Here is a 22,789-nt window from a genome sequence, read left to right as displayed (position 1 = left end):
CTGCCGGGGAGAGGTCCCTGCTGGGAGCTGTCTGTCCCTGCTGAAGGTGAGGAGCAGGGAGGCGTGGCCAGCTCTGGCCAGCAGGACCAAGGGAAGCTCCTCCCCCACCCGGCTCACCTTTCTTCTTTATCTTCCACTTTCTTTCTCACTACCCTACGTTTTCCTCTTTTCAAACACTGGAATAAATATTTGGCTTACTTATTTAGATGACATTTCCTTTTGCATTCTAAGAAACTATTCATTTTAGACCAGAGTGGGAAATTGGTGTTTTTGAGAATTACTAAACGATTGGAGGTTTTCTTACCCAGCAGGAAAGGAAAAGCTGAACATACGGCTGTTGTAGGCATCAGAATTTTCCTGTGTTTCTGCCTGTTCTTGTTTGCCGTTCTGTTACTGTAACTGTGCTCAAAGGCTCCTCTTGGAAGCATCCTAGCTCAGTACCTAAGAAGGGTCTCGCTGTCCAACAACTTCCTGTTATCCTGATATCACTTCTCTAGCCTCAATAGACATGAACTGTTTACCCCACTCTGTCTTAGTTTCCCACCTACACCTATCTCTGTTCCCAATATATTTCTGATTGATCCTTCCCCCTAGCATCATAGAAAAGATTAAAAGATAAAAAAATCCAAAACCTCACAGGAAAAAATGAAAATGTCAATTCCTTGCTGCTTGCCTTCCAAAAGGACTAATGATATAGCAAAATGAAAAAGCAAGCAGCGATTTCTGAGGATTTTTTTTTTGTGGTAGATTACCTCCAGTTTATGCAGAGATGAAGGCCTTTGTAAGAACAGTTCCTGTACCAGGACAGCTCTGTTCTATCCCCATGGTGTAACTTCCCAAGTCCGTCATCTCACTCTTTTTTCCTCTGTGGTGGTTGGAGTGGGAATGGCTTCCTCCAAAGGCTCACGTTCTAAAGCTTGATACTCAGTGAAAATGTCTGGGAAGGTTTAGGAGGTGTGTCCTTGGAGGAGGGGTGTCACTGGGATGGGCTCTAAAGGTTCAAAAGCCCAGCCTTTTCTAGTTGACTATCTCCCTCTCTGCCTCTAGCTTGTGGACCAAAATGTCTCAGCTACTGCCCCAGGGCCATTCTGTTAGCTCTCTCTGTCTCTTCCTGCGTCACTGTTGTCTCAAGATAGAAGAGTCCAGACACGGCTGTAGTGCTATGCCTGCCTGCTGCCAAGCTCGTCATGGACTCTAAACTGTAAGCAAGTTCCCAGTGACATCTTTCTTTGTGTACGTTGTCTTTTCCATGGTACCTTCACGTAAGACCACCTCTTAGGTCTTGTCTAGGTTTATCGTTTACATAAAATCCAAATGCCGTTTACTGTTTAGGACAATTTGTTTCTCTTTCCTGACCTGATAATAAGATTGACAGCTAGAACAAAATGTTATGAGTCTTTGAATTCTAATACTGGCAACTGAGGGAAGAGTAGTAGCATCATTTTTGTGATGTCCTCCCATGCCCAGACAGAACCCCATTGCTTACTATAAATGGGAGGACATGGCTCTTGTTATCCAAAATCCCTTGTAGTCCCTAAACCTGAGCGAATTAAAGAGCAAAGTTCATGTTATAAGCACAAATCAAGGAGGTTTTCCTGTTTGTATTATTAGAAACATTATATAGAAATGATTCCTTAATCAACTTGTGTATTTTATTTCATTATGTCCACGTATCTTTACCTATCCTGTGTTACAGAATTAATGCATGTATTTTATCAGTCTCGTTGCTCTGAACACTATTGCTCTGGACGTCAGCGTCTTACTTGGTTTGTAATGAAGCCTTGCTATTTTCATCAATATCAAAATTATGTTTCTAGGATTTTTAGTTGGTTATATTTAACAACATCTACATAACTTCCTCCTTTCAACCAACTGATAGCAGATGGCTCGGTGTCATTGATTATATAAATAAAAATCATGCAAGAGATCTTATTCCTTAAAAAAAAACTAATTTAAATTTGCCAAGATATGGAGGTTAGTGGTTCATTTTAGTAAAATCCTGCACTTCTCATCCATGCTGGAGTCAAGCAGAGCACCAAGTAATTACCTGGTTATGGACTCCTTGGGCCACTTGTATCGATGTTTCCACCTTCATGTGAGAATTAAATATTGGTATGTGGTAACATTTCAATTTCACAACTGAGCTCTGCCTATGGAGATCTAAGTTATAAGTCACTGCAAGTTGGAAAAGGGAAGACAATTTTAATATCTTTCTTGAGTTGTCAGAGCATAGGTATTTTTATCTACTTCCAACACTGAGAATTTCAATTTCTATTATTTTCTTTTCCTTTGAGGTTCATCGAATTTGGAAAGAAAGAGTTGACGGAGATTTGCAAAATTTTAGCTTTTATCATTTCTAATTAACATTTTGATTGTCTTATTCATATCAATGATTTAATTTTGGATCAAGACCTTTCAACTTTAGAGTGTCTTTTAAAAATTATTCTCTGAGTGGAACCATAGGGTATCTACAGTTTCCAGCTATTAATTATCCATTACATAAAACTGGAGGAGGAGAGTCAGAGGGTTCTCAACATACAGAAATAATATATGAGATGATGGGAACATTAATTACCTTGATAAAATTATTATAAATTGTATACATGTATAAAATTATAATGGTCTATGTTGCTAAATAAGGACAATTATGTTAATTATGATTTTAAAAGTTGTTCTAATAGCTATAACAGACATGAAAGCTGGATATATTGCTAAAAGAAATATAAATATTTCTATAATATAAGATTATAACAATTATAAATATTTTAGAAAAAGTTTGGAAAGAATAACAGTTTGGATTGACTATCACTTATGAGCTAATGATTAATATTCTGTTTCTTTGGTAAGCAATAAAAATGGTGAGCATGGGCTGGAGAGATGGCTCAGAGGTTAAGAGCACCGGCTGCTCTTCCAGAGGTCCTGAGTTCAATTCCCAGCAACCACATGGTGGCTCACAACCATCTGTAATGAGATCTGATAGTGTGTCCTAGAAAGTGAATACATAATAAATAAAATAAAATTTTAAAAAACGGTGAGCAGCATCAAACACTACCACTCAAAAGAAACTAACAAGTAGCAAAAACAATGGCGGTCAGCAGAAGGAAGTTTGATTGTTATACAAACTATCTTATTGACTCCTGACCTCAGAGTCCACTGTCAACTGTTAAAACCTTTGCTTTTTGTCACCAGCAAATACTTTGCTTGAAACAACTGCATTCTACCCAAGTCCTGGACATAATATTATATATTTCTGGCTATCAACAGCTAGGAAGCTCTCATTTGAGGAAATGTTTGTGCAGGCAGCAGGCAAACATTTTTTTTTTTTTTTTTTTTTAAGGATCCATTATAGCTAGAGTTCTCAATCTTGGATCGTGGCTCCATTGGTAAAACTCTATCTTCAAAAATACTTATGTTATGCTTCAAAACAGTTTCAAATATTATAGTTCTGAAGTAGCAAGGAAGATAATATTTTGGTTGGGGGGTAGCTCCTATTTCAACAGGGGGGGGGGTTACCACAACATGAGGAATTGAGAGTCCTTTTAATCTGAAAATAACAACACGTGGAGATTTGTCTCTTTAATATCCTATTGTTAAAAGTGTGACAGTTACTTCATTCATTCTTTGCTATGGGTAGCTGTTATCTTATCTCTATGGAGGCAATATCTCATTTTGAGTTGTTAGCAGAAACAATAATACACCCATGTTTTCTTTGTCCATATCTACATTAGTAATACAACTAATTTCTTGCTATGGTCTTTGGGGCAATGCTGGAGGAAATGCCTGAAACTCACTCAATGAAGTAGACTTCGCCTTTCTCCGTGTAGGCCATTTCCCAGTTATCAGGCAAGGGGTCCAAGTCCTCGTTCTCCTCGGTCTTCACCGACTTCGTGTCATCCACCTGGTCCTTTAGCTCCTCAGGCTGACTGTATATGGGTACAGGGTAAGGCTGGGAGGGCGTCTCCCCTGAGGCACCTGCACTTTTGTCCTCATGGTCACTGGATTCTGCAAGAAGAAGAGCCCACGGTCAGTGGCTCTAGCCAAGAAACTGTGAAGAAGTTTGGAATGAGCTGAGCCAGGGATGAAGTACCGCAAAAGCTAGTAGGGAATAGTTCTGAACAGACACACTAGCAAAATACTATGGAAATTTTCAGCACATTGACTTAAGTCCACGGTTCATTCATCATTGCTGTCAATCGTTCAATTAAAATACTGTTGCTTACTCGATAGGAGAGATGAACTGTAAGGATATTTTCTTAACACAAGAGTGGTAGACAATATTGATATTGATATTGATATTGATAATCTAAAGACATTCATGGCCTAATGCTTAGATATTTACCTTGCATGGGAAAAGAATATTTGTCGATATTTTTAAATATAAGACCTTGAGACAGGAGATTATCTCTGATTGCTCAAGTGAGTTCACTACAGTCGCAAACAACCTTAAAAGCCAAAGAGTCAGCCAGAAAAGATTAGAAGAATCCTTGGCTACAGAGAAGATGGAGGTGCTACAGTCTGATTGGCTTTGGACATGGGTGACTTTTATATGCAGAACAGGCAAGGAACTACTTCCTTCCTGAGAGCCACCAGAAAGGAAGCCAACCCTGGCAGCATGTCAATGTTAGTGTGTGATGACCCACATCAGCTTGTAACTTTCGGAGCTAGAATACAGTACAAATACAATATTCAGACACTATACATCTAGTGGTTTGTGACAGCCGCCATAGAAAACTCACAGAACCAAAGACTGTTTGGTCTTGACCTCTTTGCTCATATTCTCATTCCTCCCAATCTTCCACTGGACTTTGGGAGCTCAGCCCAGGGCTCTGCTGCAGGTCGCTGCCTCTGTTTCCATCAGTTGCTGGATGAAGGTTTTATTTAAGGTATTCATCAGTCTAACTACAGGGCAAGGCCAGTTTGGTCACTCTCTGCTGTCTTGCTTAGGGTCTTAGCTGTGCTCATCCTTGTGGACTGCTGGCAATTTTTCTAGTGCCAGGTCTCTTGCTAGTTCCATAATGGTTTCCTCAATCAAAACATCTGGCACACACCTTCAACCCCAATTGCCACAGTAGCTTGCCAGAGAAACTGGACAGTAGTGGTACACACCTTTAATCCCATCCCTAAAGAGGAATAGAAGATTGGAGGAGATGGCTCTCAGATGCAGCCTCATTTTAAAGATTCCTGGAAGCAGGATCATCATTTCAGACTGAGGTAGAGGTAAGAGTCAGTGGCTGGTTGTTTTGCTTTTCTGACCTTCAGGTTGAACACTAATATCTGTCTCTAGGTTTATATTATTAATGCCAATTAGAATTTGTATTACAAAACATCCAAGAAACATGATTGCATGTTAGGAAATATGTAAACCAGAACGAGAGTATTCCTTTTGTTCAACACTGAGCTCAAAGATGCCTAAAAATCTCTTTACCAACCTGAGGGAGTCAATAAAAACAGAAACCTAAGAACTTCACCATGCCAAGAGTCCACCTATCTGTGCTAATGCATTCTTACTTAAGCCAGCAAGCTTCCCTGAAAATTACTCTACCTGTATCCTGGTATCTGATCAGAATGTAGATCTCAAAATACAGCGAGAAAAGAAAAAAACATACATAAAGCAAGAAATACTAAATCTAGGGTAATACAGTTAAATGCAAATTGGAATTCACATTTTGGGAAACTTGGAATGCTTACTAAAGGTAATGTTCTTACAGGGGAAGAAAAGTGCATTGAGAATCTGCTGAAGCATGGACTTCTCTCCTTTATTATAAAGTCTAGGGTTTGGGAGTAAAAATGGAAATGACTATTACGAAGGTCTCCTTCCAGAGCTTCATCAGTGGGTAGGGGAATAAGATAATTCAGGGACTGTTTTCTTGGGATGAGATTAGGGAACAAACATTTTGGCCAAGAGAGAGACTTCATGGGGTCACTTTTGTGCTGTTTTCTAATGTTAATCTTTGAGATGTTGATGCTTCTGCTTCCCCACTGTAGCTTATCTCCCATTAACAACAGAACACAGGCATCTGTTGGAGCACAGCAGGGCGCGTCCTGTGTAGAGCAAGGGAGAAACCCTGGAATAAAACCCTAGAATAAAGAAAATTCTACAGAAATTCCTGCAAAGGGACAATTGGACCGTAAGCTGGAAGAAGGGGCCTCCTGAGGCTCACAGGTAAAAATACAAGGAGGGGAGATGTGAGGAATATAATCCCATCTTGGGAATTGGAACCTGTGAAGCTGTTTGAAAATAAGCAACAGCCAAGCAAAAGGTCAAGCCAAAAAATTAGGCCCACAAATGCACATGTGCTTTGATACAGTTTTCTGACTTGGAGACTATCTGTTCTAGAAATAAAGGCATCATCGAGTAAGTATTGCTGCATATTTATTGTAGTGTTGTTTCCAGTAATAAAGTCCTGGAACTAGTATAATGGCTTTTATTCAGAATATAGTCAGTATACTGTGTTTATATGATCATGGAAAAAGATGTAATTTAAAAACAACAAAATTACAGCTACAGATCTATTGATCTGGAAAGGTATTTATAATTATGATTTGAAGACTGATTTTCAGGGGATATAAATTAGCAATATATACTGCTAGTATATATTACACATAGGTCCACAGAAATTAGAAATAGCTGGGGAAATGTTAAACTTATTGTCAACATTGAGAATGGACTGGTGATGGGAAAATTTTTCTTTATATGATTTTGCATTCAGTGGGTATATTATTTTTAGGAATTTACAAATTAATAAAGATCATTTGGTAAATTAGTAATATAGAATGGAGGCTTTGTGTCAATATAAATTGTTCGGTCAAATTTTTCTTATCTGTATTAATCTAGGAGGGTTTACTATATTATTTTTTCAGAATTAGGAGACCTAAGAACACATAATGCCCACTGGTTTGGCTTGAAAAGGGGAAAAAGGAAAACAGAATAGTCTTTAGCTATATTATATAGTCAGTAAGTGATTCTTCCAGGCTAAAACTCTGTAGAGTGCGCAAGCGCAAACGCAGCAGCGTGAGAGCCGCTGCCGTTGTCTTTAGGTGCTGTTGGCGGCAGCTGGTTATGGCATGGCCACATCAAGACATGGATCGTGCCATGGTATGACGGCGTAGCATCCGGGACATTCTGCTGCACGGAACAGTTACAATGCGCACCAGGATCTGAACTGTTTTACCGGTCCAGTACTCACGTATGATGTTCTGAGTACTCCTCCGCGGCCAGGCAATGAGTAAGGGAGAACAAGGGAGGCGTGAATCCTGCTTTGTTGGAACACAAACTTGCCATCCATAGTCCACCCCCCCCCCCCGTTGGTGAGATGTTGTGACTTTGCATTCATTAGTGTCATGCTAAGAGTCGGGGAACAATTCTCTTCCAACATGCTATGACGTCTAAGGTATCTCTCAGAATGCAGGGAGAGAGAGATGCGTCAGAGCTGGATTGGGCAGATATCTTCACAAGCCCTCAGGATTCAGATTGTCTCCTGACAGATGAGGCAGTAAATCGTCCTCACGGTGTGACAAAATATTAGACGTTCATTGTCTACAAAACTATTCCAGGCGTTCGCAGACAGTGGGGAGCAGGTCTACAGATTAGAGGCAACATGTTTTCATGTCCCAGACAAAAGACAAACATGCCAAGGCAAAGGCCTGGGAAGAAGTGGGTTGACATAGAATTTTATATAATTAAGACAAATAAGAAGAGGGAAGTCATAATCAGCTTTGTGGGTACCGGAGCTTCACCGAGACAGAGACTGTAGGAGGGACGGAGGACCCTATGGGTGGTAAGACCACGGCACAGATTACCATAGTAGTTTAGAGGTTCCTGCCAAACCGAGGATAGAGACATCGAGTCAGGAAGTTCCTGGGTGGAGAGGGTCAACTTGAAAGGTGGCAGCAGATGGCTGGAGGGCGTGATAATTTAAACGAGTGAATGCATTTGCCAAGGAAGACTTCACGGGAAGTGGAAGCAAGAATGTTTTCTGCAGGGACCTGAGCTATAGCCACACGCACCAGCCACAGAAAGGAAGGCAGGAGGATCTGAGGACCGCAGCCTGGGCACAGTGGGGACTCAGCAGACCTTAACGCAGCATGGGAAGAGAACAGATGGAAGGATGGTCCAAGTGTCTGAAGAGCACAGTGGAGAACGGACCCAGCACTGAGAGGCACCAACAACATAGCGATCCTCTGTGATAGCTCCCAGTTAATTGTGGTACCCATGGGAGAAGGATGGGTAAAGAAACCGGTTCACTAGGAATTGCAGAATGATGGCAGTGAGCAATATGGGAAAGAGGAACCCATTCACGGTCACGTTCGAGCTGGTGCGATAGCTCAATGATAAGGAATTGGCCACCGAGAGGGTGAATCCAAGTTTAACCCCAGGTTGCCGTAAGGTGGAAGGAAAGAACCAGCTCCTGAACGTTCTTCTTTGAATTCAGCATGTGCACCACGGCATGTAGATATACAGACGCATGTTCAGAGGGAAGAAAGAAATGTCAGGTGTGGTGGTGCATGCCTATTATCTCAGCAGTCAAGAGGAAGAGGCAGGGGGGGATCTCTGAGTTGGAGGACGGCTTGATCTACAGAGTGAGTACCAGGACAGTCAAAGCTAAACAGAAAATCTTTGTCTCAAATCCTATTCCCACAAACAAACACAAAAACTTTCACACTAAATAAATGTAAAGTATTTTTTAAAGGTTTGCCATGACCAAATAAACTTGGGGTTATAATAACACCATTATTCTCCAAAAGTAATGTTTTGCCAACCAAACCGCGGTCTTTATCTGTTGTGTTATTTGTTGTTGAGCCGGGGGATGATGCAGCAAAGCTTCCCTCGTTGGACTCACTTGCTTAGATGCATTTCTTTATCTTTAAGCAATCACCACATTAGCAAACACGAATTAAATTCCTATAATGTGCAAAATATTTGACAAGGTTTAAAGGAGGAGGGAAAAAGTCCCTTTGTTCAGGCCTCTTGGGAGCTGGATGGAGAGGGAGAGAATAAATAGCACCAGCCTCCTCCACCTGAACAAAATAAATGGGGAAAAAAATGAATGAGGTGAGCGGAGAATCTTAACACCCTCACATTTGTTATTCATAAAGGCTGACATAGAAACGCATTTCCCAGGGAGAGTCTGAAGCTTCTGGCAGACCCATCTATTCATCTATTGGCGGCACTGAACCAGGGGAAGCCTTCCTATAAGGAACAGAACCGATTTCCAGAAGAGCGAAATAGAATATGTAGACTCACAGGTGTACCCAGCCCACTGCCAGCAGGCTGATTTATCCGGGGCACCAATAGATGGGGCTCAACGCATTTATATATAAAACAACATCATTTTGCAGTATCAAAAGGCTGGATGGATTCCTTTGGAAGAGGAAAAAGGAGGAGCTGAACTCAATAAGCCAAATTGGTATTCTACGTAGGACCGCTACGGCAACCATTCCATTTTCACTGGGTAGAGTGAGTCTGGGGACCAGTTCAGTTGAATGCAGTATCTCCCTTCAAATGGAAGGACTCTGGTGATGGAGAAGTGCCTCATTACAAATCACTGTGATGATCTGTTAATGACATCCCATAATATGTGAGAGTCATACAGAATTTTCCAGAGAAACCCCGTAGGAAGCAGAAGCAAGAATAGCCAGCACAACTCTTCGGGGCGATCCAGTTAAGAGGTCAGTGAGAGAAAGAAGAGCTGACAGTAATTATATAATTAATTAGATCTATAGACATTTATTGAAAGTCTAATAAAGACCAGGCAAGTAAGCTAAGTAAAACGGAGTCAAAGGGACTTGGAAGGGGCTATCAAGTCCGACCTCAGAACACTGGCTTACGGCAGGCACTTATTGCCCATCGATCTGGAAACCAGAAAGTTCTATCAAGGTGTTTTCAGGACCGGCCCCAGCACTTGCAGAGAAGCTGTTTCTGGCTTTTCCTCGCTAGTTTCTTGGCTTGTGGCACATGACTTTAGCCTTCAGAGAAACCGTGTGCGATCAGGGCCATACGCTACTCCAGTATGACCTCATGTTAGTTAGTCGTCCTGTTTCCAAGTAAAGCCAGGAGACACGATTCAGCTCATACAATGGTTCACTGTGTGAATCCATCCTCTAACCCCTTTACCTAACTGGGAACTAGTACTTGGCAGCTGCATGCTACCTTGGTAGTGGTTCAGAAATGAACCACGAAGAACAGAAAGACTCTGACTATTAAAAGAAGGGAAATGACTGGATCTTCCATGCAAACCAAGGATATTCTTCTATGCCTTCCAGCTCACTGAAGTTTGGATCATAAGAACCTGACCCCAACCTAGCCACATAACCTTTGACCTACACTTTGCCCTGCCTACAAGATAAGAGGGGGTGAAGGTGGTGCAGAAATTATGAAAATAGCCAAGCAATGACTGGTCCAGCCTGAGACCAAGATCATGCTAGGGAGGCCAGTCCAGACACTGCCTGGAGCCAGGACCCAGAGACTGAACAGAACAGATACCTAGGCTACAACCAAACATGACTGGCAGAAACAAAAAGTCAATGAAATGATTCCTAAAGATACTCTTCTATACTCCTAGTTTATTGCCTAGCCCAGTAGTCATCAGAGGCTTCACCCAGAAACTGATGGACACAGATGCAGAGACCCACACTCAAATCTTAGGTGGACCTCAGGGAAGGCTGTGAAAAAGGTATGGGACACCACAAAAAACCCATAGAATCACCTAACTCGGGCTCATAGGAGCTTCCAGAGACTGGACCACCAAGCAGAGAGCTTGCATGGGACTGACTGAGGCCCTCTGCCCAGTGTCACAGTTGTATAGTCTGGTCTTCTTGTGAGACCCTAGCAGGGTGGCAGGGACTGTCACTGACCCTTTTGAGACCCTTTCCTCCTACTTGGCTGCTTTGCCCAGCCTTAATGAGAAAGGGGGTGCCTTGTCTTCCTGCAAATTTGATCTGCCAGGGCATGCTGATATACATGGGAGGCCTGCCCTTTTCTGAAGAGACAGAATGAAGAGCGGGTGGGGGATTGTGGGAAGGGACTGGGAAGAGGGGAGGGAGGGAGAGGAAATTGTGTATGGGCTGGGGAAAAGTTAAATAATTAATAAAAATATAAAAGTACAAAAAAAATCTAGGTTGAAGTGGGTCTTCCGACTTCAAAGGGTTTAATTGGGGAAAAAATTCCCTCAGAGGTGTGCCATTTGAGTTTTGGTTAATTCTAGATGTAGTGAAGTTGACAACCAATAATAGACATCACAGGTTCAACCCTTGTCAACTTGACACACAATCATATCTTCTTAAGTCATGCTTAATTTCAAATATTAAAAATAATCAGGTTATAATTACATCTAACATAACTATTCTACATACAATAGCAAATGCATTATAGATTTAATCAGTTCATAATTACACCTCACATGCTATAACTATCTCTTGTACAATCACAAGTGCATTATAAATTTAGACCAGGTTGCAATATCCCTTGAGGGACATTCTTTTAGTATCACAATTTTAAATATGATAATCATTGATATTCTTTTAATTGATGTTACACCATAAAGAAATTGAGGGAAGAGAAGACAAATATCTGTATAAACACATTCCTAACAAAATACGACAGAAACACTCGGGTCCACTCTAATCCTTCTTCTGGCATGTGGCCTTAGCTGGCATTTATAACTACTCCCTTCTGCCACCCATTCTGTGTTTTCTCCTGGGGGAGTGGCACATACTTTCATTCCTGAAGTATTTTTTCAGTAGATAAAAAGGTGTTGACCTTTCCACAGAGGAAGTGATCCAATGTGGTCACCTTGCCACAGGGTGACTGTCTGGCCACCCCAGGGAGAGGTGCCTGTCAGGGGCTCTATGTTCGTCTCTGTTGTTGGCAGATGTGACACTCAGCAGCAGCTGTAGCTAGGTTTAGGGACCCACTTGACCTACCGCGAGCCAGACTTCAGCTAAAGATCCATGATCACCTGACCTCCACAAGCCCCTACTTTAGCTGGAGGTTCCCAGTGTTTCTTAGGGTCTCCCGGTACCAGTGTCAGTTCAGACCCCTGGAAACTGTTTCCTTTCCCCATTGTACAGTTAGTTACCCTTGTAAAAGCCCGCAGGTCCTACTGGGGAAGAAATGAAGAAAGGCCAACTGTAAAACTTCCAGGTGTTCTGTCAAGGTTCTTCTTCAGGGGAAGTTATCTGTCCATTAATGGCGTTCTGTCAGCAAATATGCTCAAGTCTGGAAATCACCAGCTGAGATTCCCTTTTGCCATGATCCACTGATGCTCCCCCGAGTTTGTCTGAGAATTTTTCTGCTTATACAGCTCAAGCAAAAATGTAATTGGAATCTTATCTGTTTCATGCCTGAAAACCATAAGATTGATTGATTAGCTAGCACTGACGGTCCAGATGAGTCATGACACCATGAAGTTCACTTTGCCTGTGCTGACAATAACAGGTCGGGCCATCATGGCCACTGCTTTGTCTACATTGCCCGTTAAGATAACTACGATTACCTTGTCTTTGGAGAGTCAGTGTTATCACCTGGACGCTGCTGTCTCAGTCCTAGTGAACCCACTGCATTTAACTCATCCAGCTGAGCAGCAGTGTCTCCACCCCAAGGTCTTGCACAAGGAAAGGGTGACATCAGAGCTCTCAGATGTGCTGGTGCCCCACCCCCGCCCCACTTTGCATCTTATAGGATTAGTGACTGTCCTGTCTTCTGGGCCTTCCCATTGTGGGGCAGTAGGTTTTACATAGGGTACCCACCCTAGCATTGCCATTTCCCCGAGCCTTAAAATCCCTCACCAACACTAAGCCAAGGGCTATCGGGCATCTTTGGCTCCTTTTTAGTTGGCCATCTTCTGACAAGTGCTTCAGCCAACCGTTCAAACAGACTTTTGAAGACTCTTTATCAAGTTCAGAATCTCCATTCATTGGACTCCCATCAATAAACTCAGCCTGATCCAGTTCTATGTTCTTTCCAACTTCTTTAAATGGAGCTAGAAAACATCATTTTGAGTGAGGTGACCCAGACCCAGAAAGACAATTATCACAATACTCGCTCATAAGTGGTTTTTAAAGATAAAGCAAAGAAAACCAGCCTGCAAATCACAATCCCAGAGAACTTAGAGAACAATGAGGACCCTAAGAGAGACATACATGGATCTAATCTATGCGGGTAGTAGAAAAAGACAAGATCTCCTGAGTAAATTGGGAGCATGGGGACCTTGGGAAAGGGTTGAAGAGGAGGGGAGAGGCAGGGAGGGGAGCAGAGAAAAATGTAGAGCTCAATAAAAACCAATAAAAAAAATCCCCACTTGCAGATATACTTCCTATACTTCTGCTCGAGTGTTTAACACACTCACTTGGCTCTTTAGCAGTGTTGCACACTCCCTCATGCACTACCCTTTCTACCTCCCTTCTAGAACTCTGCTTTGCCTCAAGTCTGAGCAACTCTTAGTTGGCCCTGAGGGACATCGGTAATGTCCTGCCTGGCATCTCCTCAAGAGACAGTCACTGCTGGTTAAGTAGACAATGAAGGATTAATTTCCTCAATCTAATATTTAAGCATGTTGAGGTGGGGGTACACCTGCAGGGGGAGAGATCAACTTTTGAGACTCTTGAGGATTCAAAGTTCTCAGCTTCAATAGGATCCTCCCACATTTCCCAGCCCGAGCCACAGGATCCCATTAATTGTTCTCTGATTAATGCCTTTACTGTAACCATGGACGGACACCCTCCCAGGCTGGGATTTCAATTCTTGCTGTAATTCAGACAACATTATAATGAAGGTTTCAGCCTGAGCATCTGCTCCTTGAGCTAGGTGGCTGCTGAAGAGAAGACTCTCTCCCGGGGCACGCTTAGAAGCTGTTAGACTGTTAATACACATCTGGATTGGGTTAATGCTTTTCACTGAGTTTGGTATTGTCCTTTGCTGCATTCTGAGATGCCAAATTTGTTAATTTTATCACAGAACTTACTCCTATTCTTTATCAGTTTATCCAGGGATGCGAAGAGCAACTGACTAAGAGCATCATTGTCCTTATTTCTCCACAAGTTATCAAAGTTCCATATACAGTGCCATCAAATCTGTTGCCTCTCGTAATTTGTGAATCTGGGTTATCAAATGCATTCATCTTCCTACATTTGTAACATAGTTCAGACCATGAGCTTGAGAGGGTTAGTAGCTAACTGTAGGTGTTGGCAAATTGGGAAGCCTATTCCAGATACCTTAAAAATTCATCCTTCTATTCTATTGCTCTTGAATCTTTTGTGGATCAAAATCTGAGTTAGTCAGGGTTCTCTAGATGAACAGAAGTTATAGAATCCATCTATCAATCAATCAATCATCTATCTATCTATCTATCTATCCATCCATTTGTCCATCCATCTATCAATCTATCTATTATCTATCTATCTATCTATCTATCTATCTATCTATCTATCCATCCATTCGTCCATCCATCTATGTATCTATCTATCTGTCTGTCTGTCTGTCTGTCTGTCTGTCTGTCTATCTATCTATCTATGGGATTTAGTAGAATGACTTATAGGCTGTGGTTCAGGTAGCCCAATAATTACTCTCTGCCTGCAGGAGATCCAAGAATCCAGTAGTTGTTCAGTTCATGAGGCTGGATATCCCTACTGGTCTTTGGGGTGCAATGGAGTCCCAACGAAGTAGTTTCTAATGCAAGTCAAGGAATGGACTTGTTAGTGAGAGTGTGAGCAAGCAGGCAAAGAGAGAGAAAGCTTCCTTCTTTGGTGTCTTAAACACAGGCTTAAACGCTGTCTTAAACACAGGGTGCTAGCAGAGGGTGTGGCCCAGATTAAAGGTGGACCGTCCCACCTCAAGAGATCAGGATCTTCCCTCCTCAGAAATCTGGATTACAAGTGGGTCCTCTCACTTCAGATGATTTAATTAAGAAAACAGAAATTCTCCTAGGTGTCCAGTCATTTGGTTTTTAGCTAATTTCAGAGGTAGCCAAATTGACAACAGAGAATGACAATCACACGTGACACAATGTGTTTCATTATGCAAAACGACCGTAGGTGTTGCACTGTGAAATCAGGGAGAGTGTGAAGATGTCTAAGTTTAAGAGGAAACGGTTGATTTTGTGTTCGGAAACCAACAACCATATATATCTCCAAATTTATTTCCCTCCATAGAAAAACTGTGCTTTGTATTTCTACAGCTATGCGACAAATTTGAATAAATTCAGTATTTTCTCCTCGCCTTCATTGCATTCCTTTGTAAGAAAGCATAGGTGCTGAGTATTTGAAAAAGGAATACGTTCCTAGTTTATAAGAAGGAGAACCACTTGGATTTTAGAAGTTATTTTCTTTTGTGTTGTTCTGAGAGAGGAACAAACGTTCCTCAGGAAAAGCAGCAGCTTGACCGCTGAGTAGGAACTGAGTCAGGTGACGTGGGTTTCAATCTTTCTTTCAAGATGTGATGTTGAACACGTGTCCATGGGAGGCAACAGCCTTGTCTGTCTGCAAGGATGAACTGCGCCTGTCTAGGAAATCCTTAGAATGGAATGCTACTGGAATGCATTTGATGTGCAGTGAACGTTGTCTTTCTTTACCCTGAGTGTTACTGCTTAGGATGCTCAGCTATCTCGGGTTGTTAAATCGAGTCAGTCTATCCCAACCCAAATGATTTTGACCTACAAAAGCAAGATGTGGGTAATTTTCTAAGAGTTTTAGTTCTTTGGGGATTTTTAAAAGACGTGTGTAAAGTAACAATAAAACTATTTTTGTAAGTTGAGCACCTCCCAATGTCCGGTCCAGTTGATAAATAACAGGATTAACTAAAGGAGAAAACATCCCGGGGAACTACACATTTTCCCTCTATCTATTTTTCCCATTGGCCGTGGGCTCCAGAGCTATGAACTTGCTGTTACATTAGCACCTTTGAGAATCCAGACAATAGAACCAGAGGCACAGGTCCCCAGATCTTATTTCAGCAAAGGTTTGCTTTCCCTGGTCACCACTGGGGCCTTCCATGCTACTGGTTTCCCTGGTACTGGGTTCTTCCACCATGGTTTCTGGTTTTTGATGGAACTGGCCATGGTGGTGGACATGGTGGGGTTGAAGAGGTCTTTAGCTCTTTGAAAATCTAACAATCCCATTCGAAAATATGTTCAATATGTTGATCCAGAATTTTTCCTTTGTTTTGTGGTGAGCAGACTCAATTAGAATTGGAGCCACACTCCTGTATCCGTGCTGAATGCTGAAATCCTCAATTAGTACTGGAACCGTATACGCCTGCCTTTGTGCTCAGTGCTGAAGTACTCAATGAGAACAGGAACCATAAATTCCTGCTCATGAACAAACACTTCAGGGGTGACAGCTGAACAAGCAGCAGCTATTGCTGTAATTGGTTTCTAATAAGCACATATGATTATTAAGTATTTATCTTATTTATAATATAACTTGATGCTTATAAGCATATCTATCTATCTTTTTGCCATAGTCATATATAGAGAAATGTGGAGGAACTGTTCAGATACAAAGTTGTCATGTAGAGGCCTCCTGCTTTCTATATAACCAGTTGATTAAAAGAATTTAGGATTGTAGATTTTTGTTTAGTTTCTTCCCAAACTCCTAAAATCTGGAGAATTGTGGGCACTACAATGCCTGTAGACTGTATAGATTGTGAATATATATACTTGCCATAACAAGATTGCTTTTTTGATGTGGGCAAACATGCATGTGGTACAGAGCCCTAAACTACAAGGAAGAAAACCAGCAAAGCAGTTTCTTCATTGCTGCTCTCAGCGCTGCGGGGATCCAGGCAGCGGAGAGGCTATTGTTTCCAATACCTCAGGAACTTTCCTTTGCATATTGATTACTAAGATTTAATTGGTTTTGATGGTGGAATGATTTAGAAGGAGTTATGATCTCTGAAAGAAGTATCTTAAATTCTTCAAAACTCGGGATACTAGAGTACTGGTCCTTAGCCATGTGAGGCGCATATACGCACACATACAGGCTTGCAGGCTTGCATGTGTGTGTCTCTGTGTGTGTCTGTGAGGGTGTGTGTATCTTAAGTAGTTAGACAAATCAATACTTTTGAGCTGCTCACAAGTATTTCCCTTCATTATCTGAGGCCATGATGAAAACACAAACCATAGCGTGCTAGAACAAGGGCGAGTTACTGTCATGGTTGAGTGTGCTTCTATATTTGTAGATGCTATGCCAATTGAGGAAGCAAAAGCCACCAATTCTGTAAAGAAATTATTTCCTATCATTTAAAAACAAATTGTGACTCATCTACTCAGGAGGCCAGTCAGGGAACTGGGAATTACTGAGAAAGGAGATTTAATGCTTCAAAAGTGTATTGCAACTTTCTCTGAAATCCACAATTGTACACAATGCTAGAATAGCATAGAAATTATAAAAGCAGAATATTCAAGGTTTGTAAGTGGAAAACGACAAGGAAAAGTATCTCCCGGAATATATAAAACTAAATGGAAAAGAATCGCTAGAGAATATTAGTAGAGGAAATTATGTCCCATTACCGGGGAGCAGAGCTGCCTTAATTAATAAATTTATTCCTTCTATAGTATTTCATTTTTAACACTTTAATGAAGGTAGAATGGGATAATGGGAATAATGGTCCTCATGGCTGTGGAAATTGTGTGTGCTTTGTGGTTTTTATAATGTAATTAATTCTAAAGACATTTATCACTCAGGAACAAGTCCCCGAACCCTCAGCAAACTCGTGGTGATAGAAGCTAATACACACATTGAAAATACCCAAGAGCCATAGTAAGATGTGAAACAAAACATAAGATTTGCATTTGTAACACATCTTATAGCTTGCCTTTAAAATTTAAAGGGAAAGAGAGATCACAATAGTTTTAGTTTAAACCTGAAATTCCAAAGGGCTGGAAGACAGAGCAGAAGGCTCCGTATGCAGTCTCTGCTTTGATAACTGGAGGGCCTCTCTGTAAGCTCACAACAGAATCAAGGTTTTTTTTTTTTTTTTTTTTTTTTTTTTGATGAGCACAAGAGAAATGAAAACAAGAAAAAGGCAAAGTGGTCCCTCCAGCCACGGGGCTGGCGCTTAGGCAGCCTTTATCTAGAGACATTCTCCTCTGAGAGAAAGGCCAGCAGTCAGCTCAGGTAGAGCCACCATGGATGGCAAGGGAGGTGGGAGTCAGTCCAAGTGTCAGAAGGGCACAAGAGACAGACAGGGAGGTTAATACCGGTGTGAAGGGAAAAGGTACCTAGGGGTTGGGAACAGTTTACAATCTAAGCAACTCTGGCGTTCCTCTGCTGGCTGCTGTCCTGCCTTCTCCACTCATGTAGCAAATGTCTGTCATATACAAAGCGTGTCAGCCTTCTGAGAAACCCCAAAATCTTGCGCAGAGGCTGAGCGTGGCCCTGAAAACCCCAAATCCCATGGGAAGGCCAGAAGAGATCTCATAAAGACCTTGTTTTCACATAGTTTGAAAGCAAGCCTGCTTTGATTTAAAAGGATGCTTCTGAAGACTGCATGTGAAATACATGCTTACACTGTGTGTACTCTCACTGCGTGGTTCAGAACCAACCCTTAAGTGGCTCTCCTGTTGATCTGCAGTCATGTCTGGACATCCCAGCACTTTACGGTAGATCATTTTTGAATTTTCATGTAATCCTTTAAAGATGGAACATGCTTTCTACAGAGAACATTAGACTTCAGAGAATTAGTTTGAAATAGTCCTCGAATTTTACCCATCTTCTCCCTCCCCCTTCCCCAGACAAAATGAGAGAAAACCAAGTATAGTCCTTGGGACCAAACCATAAAATTAAGTCACGCCAGGAAACAAAAACAAAAGGAAAAAAACAGAGGAAGATCTGAGTGCACACACAATCCACAGCCTCTGTGAACTCACATAAAAATAAGCAGGGGACAGGCACTGTGGCGGTTTCAGAGCGGGGCATTATTCACAGGAAAACAGCGAGATTCACTACGGAGGACATTATTCTTCAGAGAGTGACAGGGTCTCATTCACAGCACCAGGACTGATGGAGCATGCACAGCCAGCGTGCCAAGCAGCCCGGCACTGGGGTGCAGGTCCCCAACGGTGAACTGAGATCATTGCCGAGGACACTCAGAGATCACATAAGGGACACTCTGTTTGCTTTCCGGGAGGTGCAGTTCATCCGCACTAATTGCGGGCTTGGGAGCCTGGAGAAGGCAGCTCTGTGCCCACATACTGTATTCCCTTTGTTGGGGAGCGCTCATGGGCCACTCCTCCAGGCATTGTGTGGGTATTAACAGAGAGCCTTTAAGATATATGTGCATTTCTGAGTCTTTGCCCTGGACTTACTCATGGCTGCTGAGAGGAAGCCAGCAGATAATAGTGAATCACTTTCCGGAAAACTTTAGCAGATAACTCATGTTAGAAAAGAAGTCCAAACACCCATCTACTAAGTTTATAGAACTTTGCTTTTCTGAGGAATTCAATTGTTAGGTGATAACTACTATTAACCGTCTATCTATTTTGAAATTTTCAAAGTTTGGGAGATTAGATGCTTTCATCTATAAAAATATGTATTTGAAAATAGACCTTTGCGTACTTTTCCTTATATTATAAAAAGGCTAGAAGATGAAGCCAGGCATAGAGATTCACGCAGAATCCTAGCACTAGGCAGATGAGGAGAGTGACATGGGAGTCTAAGGCTTTCCTGGGACTCATAGGGAGCTCCAGACCAGCCTGGGCTATGTGGTGATACCCTTTCTCCAAAACAAAGAAACATACCAAGCAAGCAAGCAAGCAAACAAACAAACAAAATAAGCATAAGAAAGAAAATAACAAAGAAAGAAACAATAAGAGTATAGATTAAAACTTGGAAAACATAGTATTTTTAAAGGCACTGAATCAGATGAAATGATAATAAAAAATTACAGTCAAGACAGTACCGATCTGAAAGACTTTAGATGGTTGCTGCAGCTCATGAGAACACAAAGACAAGGAACCTGAAGTATTTGCTGATACATGGGCCAATGATGACTTTGATCGCCAACTTGATTATGTTAAGAAGGACACAGGAGTAAAGTCAAGCTTGGGATATATCTCTGGGTAAAAACTAGTTATACTCTTAAAACTATATTCCATATGTTTACAAACAACAGACCTAATTTGGCTGCTTAGAAGCTTTACCAAAATGAACTACTTTCTCTTTGCAAATTTAGGATGTTGAAGGGACACTCCAAAATTCGAACTAATAATTTGAATATGGGATTATAGTCTATGGGCTAGGAATGTAGTTCAGTGGTAGGGTCCTTGCCTTGCATGCACAAGGTCTTGGGCAATATTCCTTGCACCCTGAAATCCTACAGTAACAAAGAATCATGTCTTTACTATTTGATACCACATCCTTCTCTTTCTAAAGATAATACACATTGAATTATATACATTCACACACATACAAACACACACACACACACACACAAGCCTGGAGCACCAAATAGGAGCTGAGGAGATGCTTCTGGAGAAGCAGAGTGACCTGGGAGCCCCAGTCCCCGTGTAAAAGCTGGGTGGAGTCATGCATCTGTAACATAACACTTGGGGAAATAGAGACAGGAGGATCTGGTGGGGTTCTCCAAGCGGCTAGGCTATCCAAATCAGTGAGGTCTAAGTGAGAGACTTCAGCTCAAAGAATAAGATGAAGAGCAATAAAGAAAAACACCAGTGTTGACCTAGGATCTCCGTACAGGCAAACGTGTGCAACTGTAACCCTCACCCACACGTGAGTGCGTGCACACACATGCAAGCACATACACATGTGTGCACACGTACAAATAAACCACATTTTAAATATATATATATATATATATACATATACACACATATGTAACAAAAAGCTGATAATCTCATGAAGAATACAGAGACTGACCTGGTGTTATGACTACGCCGTTCCCATTGACCACAGGACTTTCTTCCTCCTCCTCCTCTGGAGGTTCTATACTTGCTTTCTCCATGTTGCTCACTGATTTATTTCTCTTCCGTTTCCCTTCGGCACTCGGAGTAGCTCCTGGAAGTATCTGGTCTGTCACATTTAATACTAATGGTGCCGGTTCAGCTGGAGGCTTCGGGGTGCCGTAGTAGTTATCTGCAGAAGACACCCAGACATTCTGGAGTTAGAGCTTTCTCTTCCATGCATGTGGGCTTTAAAGAGTCGGGATTATATCAATTTGTATTATATGTATCCATCAATTAATGCATTTCACATGTATGGTTTTATAAGCACACAGCATATATCTCTATTTCTATTTTACTGTGCTAAGGCACACAATAAAGGCCGATGCTACCATCACTGTTGAATGTTTCAATGCATTGGCCTTTCAAGCTGGAGCTGCATGCATAATTTTCAGACGGCAAATGGTTAATTTCAAATCTATTTAAGCCAACTTCACACTAAGCCTTCAAACCTATCCAGGCCTTTAAAAAGGAGTGCTAATGCTGAGGAGTAAAGGAAGGTAATCTTTGGTTTTGTTGTTATTTTCAAATTCCACGTCAATCTGGAAAGGCAAAGGATGCTTAGCTTTCCTCTTGTTTGCTGAGGGCTCTGACTGGTATCCTCCGTGCCAGGGCCGTGGCTCCTGGAGCTGTGGGCAGAGACCTGCTCCTCTCCTTATCCTTGAGATTGTCATGGCCCTTTTCTCATAACTAGAGTATCTGAGCTGGGGATAATTTCTCTTCCTCCTGGGCCTGGGAGAGTCCATTAAGATAGAAGCAAATCCTTAAGTTTTTGTTTGTTTGATGCTTGCATGTTGTAGATTTTAACATGCCATTTAATATTTATACATGCATAAATGTGCTTGGTTCATATCCACACCCAATTTTAATCCCTTCAAAATTGTACTTATCCCTATAATGAGAGGCTGGCATATGACAGACATGCATTAAATGCCTGTTAAATAATGGAATTGTATGTTTGCCTTTGCATATTCAAGGCAAATCATTTATTTAAAATATTCAAAATATGATTTCCAAAGAATATGTGACTTTGAGAAATCATTTTCAATTGTTAGCTCCAATTTCACACCAATGTTGCTATATTCAGTTAACTGAGTAATTGCTGTCTCCTGTATTCCATTATTAAGGCCTTTATTAGTACTGACTGTGCACCCAAACATTCCAGTGCACGGGTGAGAAACAGTGATGATTACACTGAGATCTTTATCTTACAAAATGCTTAGTAATCTGGTATGGAAGACCAAATCCGGCATCAAGTAGGCAAGCAACGTAACGGACAACAGGACCAAGTCCGGTAAGAAGACAGAAGAGAAGGCTGCCTGTCTGAAGACATTACTGAGATCATCTAGGAAAGCAGCCTGCTGTGAAGAAACAGCTCTCAGAGTCATAGTGTCCAGATGAGTCTTTCTGGATGAATTGAAAGCAAATTCATTAACCTCAGTGTGGTTCAATTCCTCTATGTGTAAATAGGGAAGAGCCGTGATTGCTAAGGTCGCTTCCACTACAGCTTGTAAGCAGCCATACCTATTCCACTTAAGTTAGGGTGTGATGAGTGTGAGCAAGTTAAAAAGAGAGGGGAGTGTTCAAAAGGTGTTTGGAAAGTGAGCAGAGACAAAGGAGTCAGGACAGGACGAACGTTGACTTTGTTTAAAAGTGGGGTCTGAGGCTGGATTCTACTCACTGCATGGTTAACCTAGCCTCAACTCCTTACTGTACCTTCCCCATTCAAGGTGCTGGGACTGTAGGCCTCTACCTCACGCCCTGTGATAGGTGCTTTCTCTGTCCAGCAGTAGAATCTGCACAAATTGCTTCCGAGGGAATGAATTCCAGACTCG

General features: G+C 41.7%; 1 protein-coding gene across 3 annotated transcripts in view; it reads right to left on the bottom strand.

Moving 5' to 3' along the window:
• Window positions 1-22,789, bottom strand: part of Magi2 (membrane associated guanylate kinase, WW and PDZ domain containing 2) — a 1,234,898-nt gene that overhangs the window by 412,842 nt on the left and 799,267 nt on the right. For all 3 annotated transcript variants that reach the window (XM_050139790.1, XM_050139791.1, XM_050139792.1), the window contains 2 exons: window positions 20,872-21,087; window positions 3,792-4,002 (listed from right to left, as the gene is read on the bottom strand). In XM_050139790.1, coding sequence (XP_049995747.1) covers window positions 3,792-4,002; window positions 20,872-21,087 — 427 coding nt within the window. The remainder of the gene's footprint in view (window positions 1-3,791; window positions 4,003-20,871; window positions 21,088-22,789) is intronic.

The sequence above is a fragment of the Alexandromys fortis genome, unplaced genomic scaffold, assembly GCF_014885135.2.
Source record: "Alexandromys fortis isolate MF-2015 unplaced genomic scaffold, M_Fortis_MF-2015_v1.1 scaffold_38, whole genome shotgun sequence".
Lineage (NCBI taxonomy): Eukaryota > Metazoa > Chordata > Mammalia > Rodentia > Cricetidae > Alexandromys > Alexandromys fortis.
Note: the sequence above shows the minus strand (reverse complement) of the source record. Positions and strands in the feature narration are given on the sequence as shown.